This window comes from Sus scrofa, chromosome 13 (assembly GCF_054392235.1).
Source record: "Sus scrofa isolate SSC_HxYL_T2T_F1_AM1 chromosome 13, Sscrofa_HxYL_maternal_Yorkshire_Landrace_v2.0, whole genome shotgun sequence".
In the NCBI taxonomy this organism is placed as follows: domain Eukaryota; kingdom Metazoa; phylum Chordata; class Mammalia; order Artiodactyla; family Suidae; genus Sus; species Sus scrofa.
In genome coordinates this window covers 38,239,737-38,251,154 of record NC_139395.1, presented here as the reverse complement: position 1 = coordinate 38,251,154, position 11,418 = coordinate 38,239,737, and the positions used below count along the sequence as shown (strand labels likewise).

At 49.2% G+C, this 11,418-nt stretch overlaps 1 protein-coding gene across 2 annotated transcripts in view; it reads left to right on the top strand.

Moving 5' to 3' along the window:
* The window catches only part of SCN10A (sodium voltage-gated channel alpha subunit 10), an 86,659-nt gene that overhangs the window by 59,983 nt on the left and 15,258 nt on the right, over nucleotides 1–11,418 (top strand). For both annotated transcript variants that reach the window (XM_084987746.1, XM_084987747.1), the window contains 5 exons: nucleotides 282–728; nucleotides 2,053–2,187; nucleotides 3,810–3,933; nucleotides 4,916–5,070; nucleotides 8,246–8,419. In XM_084987746.1, coding sequence (XP_084843872.1) covers nucleotides 282–728; nucleotides 2,053–2,187; nucleotides 3,810–3,933; nucleotides 4,916–5,070; nucleotides 8,246–8,419 — 1,035 coding nt within the window. The remainder of the gene's footprint in view (nucleotides 1–281; nucleotides 729–2,052; nucleotides 2,188–3,809; nucleotides 3,934–4,915; nucleotides 5,071–8,245; nucleotides 8,420–11,418) is intronic.

Below are 11,418 nucleotides of genomic sequence, written 5' to 3'. Positions count from 1 at the left end.
TCTGTTGTCTCTAAATGTCCCTTTGTTCAGCAGGGGTGATCCTCCTTTATGGTAGAGAATGTACTTACAAGTCTTGTGCACTTGAAGCAGGTCACTTGGGACGCCCCCATGGCTCCCCTCAGTTGCTGTCAGGATGTCCGTAGCTCCAAGAGGGAAAGCCTCTTGGGTAGGCAGAGAGAGGCCCAGGTGTGGCTGTCCTGCCATCCAGCTGCCAACCTGGTGGGCCATGGAGGGGCTCTGCTTGTTGACTGAGTGATCTTTCCTTCCATTCCTTTTTTCAGGTGCTTAACCTATTCATCGCCCTGCTGCTGAATTCCTTCAGTGCTGACAACCTCACAACCCAGGAGGATGATGGGGAGGTGAACAACTTGCAGCTGGCCCTAGCACGGATTCAGTTGTTTGGCCAGCGCACCAAGGAGGCCCTTTGCAGCTTCCTCAACCAGCCCTGCTTGCTCCCCCAGCCCAAGGCAGAGCCTCAGCTAGTAGTGAAACTCCCACTCTCCACCCCCAAAGCCAAGAACCACATTGCTGCTGACACAGCTGTGGTGAAGCCTGGAGGGCTCCCGGCTCCCAGAGGCCCCAGGGATGATCACAGTGACTTCATCACCAATCCTAACATATGGGTCTCTGTCCCCATTGCCGAGGGCGAATCTGACCTCGATGACTTGGAGGATGACGCTGAGGAGGATGCTCGGAGCACGCAGCAAGAAGTGATCCCCCAAGGGCAGGTGAGAGTTCTCCCACAGGACAGCCACGGGAAGCAGGGATGGGCCTTAGGGCTGGAATGGCTGAGGGGAAGTAGGGAAATTTTGATAAAGAGGTTTTCCAACATCAGGGTTGGCACAGCCTTGAAGAGCCCCAGGCAAGCAAGGCATAGGAGCCCTTGATGTAAGGAAGCACAGGCTGTGCCAAGCTTTTTGGAAAAAGTGGCATTTAAGCAGAACCTGGAAGACAGAGTCAGAATTCCCCAGGCAAGCAGGGAGCAGGGACAGTGCCTGAGACCCAGGCCACTTGGAGGTGCTTGAAACTGTCTTTAACACAGCTGCCCCATTTGCTACACCCAACCCAGTCTCTGTGCATGAGATGCTAAGAACGGGATGTTGTCCAAGAGCAAGGCTCATCTTCACCAGCAGCCTAAAGAGTCATGATCATTATGTGACTCATTCATCCAGCTTTTTCTGACAAGGGATGTCACAGGGAAATGACACTTGTTCCTTTTGGCACCAAAAAATTTAAAGCACATTTTCTGGTAACATATATTTTTAAATGCTTCACACAGTTCCTTTCTACCTTATGCTGATAAATCAACCCTTGTTAACTTCTTCTCAACAACTCAAGGCATGAACATCTGCACAATTTGTGAAGGCATGGTTCAGTGTGGGACCTGGGGACATGGAGCACCGCTGGCCAGGCCACTAAGTGGCCTCAGACAGCTGTACTTTGAACTGTAGCTCTTCCCTAGCCTCCTTCCCCTGCAGCTGTCACTTCGCTTGTGTTCCAGCAGCTGCTGTTATCAGCTGCCATATTTTACATGCCTTTGTCTGGGTGACAGCCAAGGGCAGAGCATCACCAGCCCCAGAGTAAAGGACATGAACTCTGTGATGGTTGTCTCCACTCAGAGTCATTTTCAGTTACTTTGGGGGGTCTTTGGGGTGTCTGGAGGGCCAAGTTCACTACCACTCTAACCCTTGGACAAGTAGTAATGGTCATGGCTAACCTCTATGGAGCCAGGTACTGTGTGTGAAGTGTTTTGCAAGGATGAACATATTTAGTCATTGAAATAACCAAATGAAGTAGATCTTGCCTTCTCTAAGTTTGTAGATGGGGTAAAAAGGAAGATCAGAGAAGTTAAATAACTTTGCCTAAGGTCACACTTTTTGTAAGTAATGACATCAAGAGTTACACACAGATCTGTCTGACCGTATTATGTTAGTTGTATATATTAGGTCCTTGGCTCTGGCAGACTGTGCTGTACAAGATCTCTTCAAACTTAGAAATGGTCAGCTGAGGGGGAGCCCATGTATACAAGTTGGGACCCTCTCTCACCAACAGGAGCAGCTGCAGCAAGTTGGGAGGTCTGAGGACTCCTCATCCAGGAGCCCAGGTCCTGGAACATCCTCTGAGGACCTGGCTCCATACCTAGGTGAGAAGTGGAAAGCCAAGGCTGCTGCTCAGGGCCCTGCAGAGGTAGGTATGTGAGCTTCCTAGAGATGCAGAACAGCCTCCTGGACCCTGACCAGTGGTATGGTGGGGCTGGTTGACGGGGCCAGGCGTGGGTATTTCAGACTGCACTCAACCACATAACATCGTGTCTCATGCTGAGAATTTTTCAAGTCCTTCCTAACCTCTGGGTGAATCAGCATGATTTCAGTGGGAAGAGTGAGGTTCCATAAACTGGAAGGCCAAGGGCCATTTCCTTAACCCCTCTTAGCCTCCATGTCTCCATCTGTGAAACTAAGCCATAATGCCTACTTGGTAGGATTCTTTGGAAGCTTAAATGAGATGCTGCTTGTCAAGTGTTTAGCTTCTGCCTGAAATGGAAATAAGTGCCCAGAAAATGACAGCCAAGAAAAAAGGAAACAAAAGACAATCCACAGAGCAAGTTAAGTATCTTTCAGAGCCAGCAGATAAAAGCCAGAGTTCCTGTGGGTGAGGGAGTCTTCCCTGTGACCAGCCCCCACCCTCCCACCCCCGCTTTCTTTTGTCCACACCATCTTCTCTGGCCAAAACCAGACTGGTGCTGGGGCGAGGCTGTCTGTACAGAGTGCTCTACTGACAGCCTCACATAGACTGAGCAGGAAGATTTAGGAATGGCGTATAAGAGGTAAAAATATACTTGATGATTTCATTACAAATTTTTAAAGAAAACAAGCTACACTGAAAGAGGTATCTCTAAAGACTCAGCATCTGTAATAGTACTGTATTAAATTCAAGAATTTAACTTGACACCTAGCCACTGAGTGCTGATGGTGCCAGGCACTGGGAAAGCAAAAATAAGGAAGACATAATTCATCCCAAAGTTACCAAGCCCATCAGTTTGAGGAGAGCCAGTGCCTGGCTAACCCAGGCAAGGCAAGGCTAACCCAGCGGGGTGAGACAGACGGTGGGCTTGAGAGGGGATCTGAGGGCCCTGGGTGAACACCAGCCTCTTGGGTCCAGCTGGGTGCTGGCTGCCATCTTCTACACGTGGACAATAGGTTCCTGCTGGGCATTCTGAGGACTCCCCGGCTAGTTCTCTCTACTCATTGTTTTCAGTACACCACTGCTGGGATTATTTTTGTTTTGTCCATGACCCTGGCCAAGCAGGGAGGAGCCTGACAGTGACAGATGGGGACCCACCCCACCATTTGGGTCCATTAGCCAAGCGATCAGGTTTACTAATACGAGAGCAGCTTCAGCTCCTAATTGAATTCATCTGGAGACATTATAGGGCTGAAGCTGCCAGGAGGGCAGCAGGGCCCCTGAAGCATTGCTCCGTGATTAAATATTCAAGCCCCGTGAAGGCTGAGAGTCTTTGTGGGTGTAATTACGGTGTCTCGGGCCACCGCCAGCACTCCATCAGGGGCCTAGAGGTTTAAAGCCTCACACAGCTGAACCTCCGGGCCTCCACAGAGAGCAACGCTGTTCTGGGGCTCAGCTGGTGAGGCATTGAAACACAAGGGACGCCATGGTGGTCCAGCCCCAAGGGTGCTCTCGCCACATCTTAGAACATTTCAGAGCCCTGGGCCAGTCGGACCTGTGGTGACCGTGTGCAGATTCACTGGGCCCCTCAGAGAGCTGAGTTTACTGCTGGGTTTTCTGCCCTCCAGGGCATGGATGACACAAGCTCCTCGGAAGGCAGCACTGTGGACTGCCTGGATCCTGAGGAGATCCTGAGGAAGATCCCCGAGCTGGCAGATGACCTCGACGAACCAGATGACTGCTTCACAGAAGGTAGAGTGGCAGAATCTAGATTGATGTTCATTAGGGCCAGAATCTAGCTCAACAAACACGGATCTGGGCCTCTCTGTGCCTGGGGTCCTGGCCTGGGGTCCATGGGAGACTGAGAAGCAGGACCCCTTGCTCCTCACTCCCAGGCTTGAGGGCCCGGCGTCAAACACAGATGTCAATGGGGAGCAGCCTAGCGGTGGGATATGCAACTTACATTGCATCAGACCCGGATAACAGATGCTCTGCCTCCCTTCTGACCCTCAAAAACACTCACCGAGTTATGTAAACTATCCCTCTGGAAGTTGAAAGGGAAAAGGTGGCCACCACCATAAACTCTTGACTTGGGCCCCAAAGGGCCCAGAGAAGGGCCCTGACACATCTGTGTCCTTCCAGTCTATGAGACTCTTAAAAGGTAGAACCTGCATCTTTCTCATCATTGCTCTTAATGTTTAGAACAGCGAGGCCCATTGTGTTCTCAGTAGACATTTGTACAATAAATGAATAACAATGAATATGTAAATAATTATGGAAAAGCTTTGAAAAAATGCTTGAAAATATTTGAAAAAATACTTTCCAGTTTCACATGACCCTGGGCTAGGCTGCCCAGGCCCCATTCCCGCCATGTGGTGACCTCCCAGTTCAGCACAGGCTCATGGCCTTGCCCCTCAGATACCCCCAGGCCCAGGCCCAGGTCCAAGGCTTGATAAGTCTCCTGGACGGAGACTATGGTATCCTCTATGGGGAGGAAGATGGTTGGGAGGACGTGAGATTGTGCAAGAGCCGGAGTGGAGAGGGGCACCTAAAGGGCAGGTGGGAGAGGCTGCCTGAAAGGGACCCCAACTCTCTCCTAGTCCAGGAAAGAATTCTCCTCCAAAGGAGTGGCAAGTGGGTTTCCCAGCAAAGCGGTTTCCCTGCAGGGCTGGGGCCCAAATGCTCCTCCTTTATCGGAGGAACATCACTCACCATCAGTCCTCTCTCCCCATAGGCTGCATTCGCCACTGTCCCTGCTGCAGAGTGAACAGCTCCAAGTTGCCATGGGCCGTGAGCTGGCAAGTGCGCAAGACCTGCCACCGCATCGTGGAGCACAGCTGGTTTGAGAGCTTCATCATCTTCATGATCCTGCTCAGCAGCGGAGCACTGGTGAGGAGAGGTGGGGTCCCCACCCCAACGCCCTCCAGATGGGGTCTCACACCATCCAAAGACCCTGAGGCTGCAGTAGTGGACTCCCCTGATCCCTGGGCCAAAAGTCTCCTCATCTGCAGCTGAAAGGCGAACCACAGCCCCACACGTGGGCTCCCTCAGCAGGAGGGCTTGGAGGTGCCCATATCTGGCCTGCTACACCTGCCTGCACGAATTTTAAGCACTGAATGTGTACATTCCACTTTGCAGGTGGGGAAACTGACATTCAAAGGGTTTATAGGACTTGTCCAAGGTTACCCAGTTTGTCAGTAGCAAAACCTAACTTTGCCCTCATTCGATCCCAAAGTCCTTGACTTTCCACCTTCTGATCTCCCTTGCCGTATCAAGCTGCTTGCAAATACCTCTATTACTGGTTTGGAGCTTACCACAAACCATTACAACAGCACTTCTCAAAATTTAATCACCTGGGGAGTGTGTTAATGCAGATTCTGGGAGTTCCCTTGTAGTGCAGCAGATTAAGGATCTGGCCTTGTCACTGCAGAGGCTTGGGTCACTGTTATGGCATGGACTCAATCCTTCGTCCAGGAACTTCCACATGCTGTGGGTTCGACCCCCACCTCCCCAAAAAAGGCAGACTCTGATTCAGAAAGTCTGGGGTGGGCCCTGAGGATTTGCATTTCCAACAGCCCCCACCTGATGTTGATGTTGCTGGTCCATAGACCACACTTTGAATAACAAGGCCTTACAGGCATAGAGATTCTGAGCTAAGACACTTAAGCCCCTTGCTGAATGCCCAGCTTTGTAGAACAAGAAAGAATGTTTCTCTCTGCAGATGTTTCTGTAGTGCTTAGGCTCACTACACAATCTCAGCCAGTCTTCCCAATGAACTAAGGTACACATGGACCCAGGAAGGGGCTCATCATCCCCAGCTGTCCACATTTTATGGATGAGGAAGCCTCAGCCCAAAGACATGTGGGGAGCTGCCCAGATCCCGGCTAATTAGTTAAAGGGAGGACCAGAGCCCTACCTCTTGATTCATGACCCCGACTCTTACCACTTTTCTTGCTCCCTGGGTTTACTCCCTGAAAAGAGTCTATAGACTATGTGGGCACCCACTTAAGTGCCAGATTTCCCAGGAAGGGAGCCAGAACTGCTCAGGGTGTCATCCCAGCCTTAGGGAGGAGCAAAGGCAGATGAGAAGGTATGATCTGAGAGGTGAGAGGAAAACTAGGCACAAAGCTCCAAGAGTTTCACGGAGCAGGCTGGCCTGCCACCTTGGCTGAGTGGAGAGGGGGTGGCAGTGTCTGACGCTGCCCACTGCCCTGGCACAGGGTGGCAATTGTCCCCCTAAAATAGCACTCTCAGCAGAGTCCTGAGTGCAGAGGCCACACTGCAGAACAAGAGGAGGCTGGGAAGTGCTTTCACCACACCTACTCTTCCCTCTATGCTGAAAATTTTAACCTCCATCATTTGATGAGAATGTAACCACATTGGCTGTGGACAGATGCTTTTTTCATTACCTCATTGGCTCCCACGGGCTTTCTTTCCTCTTTTCTCCTCTCCACTGCCCCTTACCCCTTCCCTTCTCTCCCTCCTCCCCTTCTCCACATGCCCAGCTGCTCTCCCACCCTCCCCTCCTGCCTGGGAGCTCACACGGGGCACCAGCTGCTGGCCCCACCCCATTGCTCTCCCTCCCTCCCCATCTCCTTCCCCAAGGGACGAAACAGGCTGGCACCAAATTTAGTCTGCCTTATGCTTTTACTTCGAGTATGTTTGAAAAAAATAACATGAGTTTTTATCTGACAAAGTGAAAAAAAAAAAAAAACACCTTGGAAATTATGGGGAAATGCAAAGAAAAAATATCACCAATTTTCCTATCACTCAAAGAGAATCTCACTTTGAAAACATTTTGGTGCACTTCCTTCCCATCTTTCTTATGCATGTAATACATAAATATTACAAATGGAAACCACATTGGTGCATTCTGTAATTTCTCAGTAAATTTTCTTTGTACTGTGCTCCTCCCAACTCATTAAATGGCTTCAGTGTAACTAATCCCCATGCTCACTTCTAATAAGCACTGAATATTCTTATATACACTCCTTCAGAGATGTTGGCTTATTTCCAGTTTTAGGTCCAGCCTTAGAAGCAGAACTGGAGGCAGGAATTCTGATGCAGTTTGTGGAGGCCATTCCCTCTAAGTTTGGAGCATGTGAAAGAAGTAGGACAGGGAAAGAAGCTGAGAAAAGACTTGGGTTCACATGAATCCCAGCCTCAGCCTGGTCCCACAGAAGATCTAAAGCATAAAGGGCATCACAGAACTGTCCCATCTTGAGGCAAGGGGACAGTCAGGCACTGGCTGCGGCTGCCTCCAGAGGGGCCATATAACCTCCTAAGGTGGAGGCAGTTCCCTTCAGCCCAAGGAAGTGTCCTCGGGCAATGGAAGCATTGGCCAGCTGTTAGCAGCCAATGTTCACAGCAGTGATGGTCTCATTGGCCCCTTAAACAGGATCTGGGTGGGGCACCAGTAATATCTAGGGTCCTTAAGGACACACTCTTGAAGGCAGAATTGCTGGGTTTCTAAAACCTTTGAATCATATTACCAAATTGGCTTCCCAAAAGACTGAACTAGTTCTCACTTCCCCCAGCCACTTCCCCCAGCTGCTTCTTTACAACCACACTGACACTGGGGGTTCCCCCCACACCAGTGCCTTTTCATCTTCATCAATCTGATAAAAGAGAAACGGCATCTTTTCTTCATTTGCATTTCCTTGATTACCAGTGAGATGTAGGAGTCTTACTTTTATTTTCATGAACATCCTTTGATGCTTTTATTTTTAAACCAAGTCACTGTTAGCAATTCCTTTGGTTTACTTCCAAAATCCAATTTGAGAAGGTTTCCTTTCTCACTTGTGTTCAGCTCCCCTGCAAAGTAAGCAGGGCTGTGTGTCCCCACTGGCTCCGAGGAAGTCCTGGTTTATATCTTCCAGAGCCTCCTCCACTACCCCCACCATTCCTCCCCAGAGCAGAGAACAAAACAAAATGATGTGGGCAAGCTGGTTAGCAAAGCTCTTCTAGCGACTGCAGGCAGGGAAGACTGGGCCCCTCCCTGTCCCTAGGCCCTAGGGCTCTGGGTCCAGGCTGTCCACCTACCACTTTGTTCCCTTCCTTACAGGCCTTTGAAGATTTTTACCTTGACCAGAAGCCCACAGTGAAGGCCTTGCTGGAGTACACTGACAGGGTGTTCACGTTTATCTTTGTGTTTGAGATGCTGCTCAAGTGGGTGGCCTATGGCTTGAACAGTTATTTCACCAATGCCTGGTGCTGGCTGGACTTCCTCATCGTGAACGTGAGTGGCCCAGTGGGCACGTATGGGCTTTGGGGTCCTCTCCTCTGGCTGATGACTGTATCCAGTGCAAAGGAAGCTCAGAGGTCTGACCTTCAGGGGCTACTCCAAAGAGAATTCTTAGCAAGGGGTCTGAGAATAGCCCTGCATATCCATGGTCCAGGTAAGATCTGGGCAGTACATGATTCCAACACAACAGTGACCCTCAGTTCCTAGGTCTCCATCCAGAAAGACTGCTTACTGACCTCTGTATTTTACATCCAAAGCAAGATGGCACATGACCTTGCATCCACTGACACAGCTTCTGGACCTATGGATGCTGAGAATTGTCCAGCTTAGAGAATCGACCCTCCCCCAACTCAATGGTCCCCAGCCCTGGCTGCACTTTAGAATCACCTGAGGAGCTCTCAAGAACACAATGAACAAACACTGCTCTTTCCAGAGATTCGGGTCTTATTGGTCCTAGATGGAGTACAGGCTTCAGTATTTTGCGAAAGCTCCTGGGCATGACCAGTGTGCAAACAGGCTTGAGAACCACTGAGCTTATACCACTGGTATTTCCCCAGTGGCATTAAAAGGGGCAGAGGTTGCCTTTGGAGGGGTGATGAGCTGGAACTCTATATTCAGACTAACCTGTGGCCACTAGCCCTGCATTAGGGGATTTACCGTGTACCTCCCACACCTTAAACTTGAGATTCCTCAAAACTCTGGGGATACCATCCCCAATAAATTTCTCTTAAGAGTCCTCCTAGCCCCAAAGCCAGGAGTGACCTCCCCCTCCTCTTAACCACACAGTCCTCTATCTGTCCAGGCCCTGACAGTCTTGGCTTGGCAGGATGGCTGCCTGAGCTATTTCTTCCCTGCTGCGTGGCTGAGGGTCCCTGCAGGCAAGGGGAGGCACGTGCTATGTTTGTCTCTGCCTCCCACATTCCCACAGCCACCAGTGCCAAGGTCTGCACATCAGAGGTGTTAGGAAATGTGTCTGTATTTGGTGCTTGCCTCCTGAAGCTGGATGGGGTCCAGTTCAGAACATTCTGTCCAGCCTCCTGTGTTGGCAGGTCCTCCACAGCAGGTCTGTGCACCCAATTCTCTTCTTTCCTGACACCAGTGAACTAGCAGCATCAGGCCACTGCAACACAAGGATTAGCTGTGAGGCCTGAAATCTGAATCACAGGTGATAATTTTGTGAATATCAAGTAATTACTCATAAATGAAGGGAAAATGTTTTATTCTAGCTGCCCACCCCTGTTCGGGGCATAGTAATTCCCACCTAAGTAGGTCTCGCTAGTTTCAGCCCTGATCACCTGAAATGGTCACCCACTCATCCATGTATCCCTCCTCCTACTAATTCTTCCTTCTGACCCTCCACCCTTCCTTCTATACATCCCTCTCCCGTCTCTCCAACCATTCACCCTGACGTTTTCCTTCCTTCCTAACATCTATTCATATCATCTCCTTCCATCCATCCATGCTCATTCTTCTTTCCCCCTTCCCTTCTACTCATCTATTTATCTTAACCTTCCTTCCACCCATCATTGGTCTTTAACCCTTCTATCTTCCTATTTGTCTTTCTATTGAACTATCCAGTCATCTGACCTTCTGTTCACTCATTCAAGCAGTCTTCTATTCACTCATTTTTCCATCTTTTTATTCTTCCTTTCACTTATCTATCTATCCTTCCTTTCTTCCACTCATCTGTCCTTTTTCTTCCATTCATCCATTCATCCATCCAGTCAACCTTTTGTCCATTCTGTGATCTCTTCCATTCCTTTATTCTATCCGTCTCTCTATATTTTCATTCATCCATCAGTCATTTTACCCAGCCATCCATCTTCCCCAATCCATCCCATTCATCCACTATCCATGCCTCTGTATTTTGTCATTTCTCCTTTGGTTTCTTTTTTTCCATCCTTTCCTTCAACTATCGTATCCATGCTTAGATCATTTAATCCGTTATTTTATCCAAACATCCTTCAACTTTCATCAAGATTTCTCCTTTATTCCCTTCCTTCCTTCCATCAATCCATCCCAACATGATTCAATTTATCCAGTGTTTATTTATAACAACTGAATATTGGATTGTTTTATGAAGTGCTCTGGAGAGACAGAAGCCAAGAAATAAAAATTCCCTATCTCCAGGAGTTTATACTTTAATCTTCCAGCAGATAAGACACACAGCAAGAAATAAACATATGATGAGGAAGAGAATGTGGTGAGCACTGCTGGAAATAATTAGTGTCCTAGGAACACAGAGACATGAGCCTTCTTCCATTCTGGGGATTGGATAGTTGTGAAGGTTTCATATAAGAGGTGGCGTTAGATGTGGGGTTTAAGATGGGCAGGGGCAACAAGGTGAAAGAAGGACTGGTGGTGTCCAATCTCAATTAAAGGATGATCTTGGGCAAAGGTACAGACAGGTACATTTATGCAACGATTTTATTTGGATAGGATATATGGGCGAAATATGACTGGAAATACAGGCTGTAGCTATATAATACAGAGTAGGGAGTCTGGAGCTTATCCTGAGAATGCTAGCATTAGCGAAGGTTGGGAGTAAGAGAGAAACATGATCATAATCAAATTTGCAGTGGAGAAATGATGGGATGGATGCAATACTGGGGAGGCTAGTGCCTGAGCAGTGGAAGTAGAGCTGGGCTTGGGTGGGAGGGCTTTGATGGACAGGCCCCAGCTCCTGACTGCCCCAACTGCAGAGTTTGTATAGGAGGCAGACTTCCCAGAGGCTGAACAAAAGACTGAACAGGGTCTAGCATGGAACTGTCCCCAGACCTCCTGCTCCCAGTCAGCCAGGCAGCTGGGTGCCACCTACTGGTGTTTGGAGCCTTGCCTGGATGAAGGAAGGAGCTCCTTTCCATTCCACCTTTTTGTCCTGGTGAAGGAAGTCACCATTCAGAGAAAGGGCTTTATTTGAGGCTCTAGCACCCAAGTGTAAACCCTGCCCTTTCAGAAGTTCTGATGTACATCCCCACCTAGCTGTCAAGGTA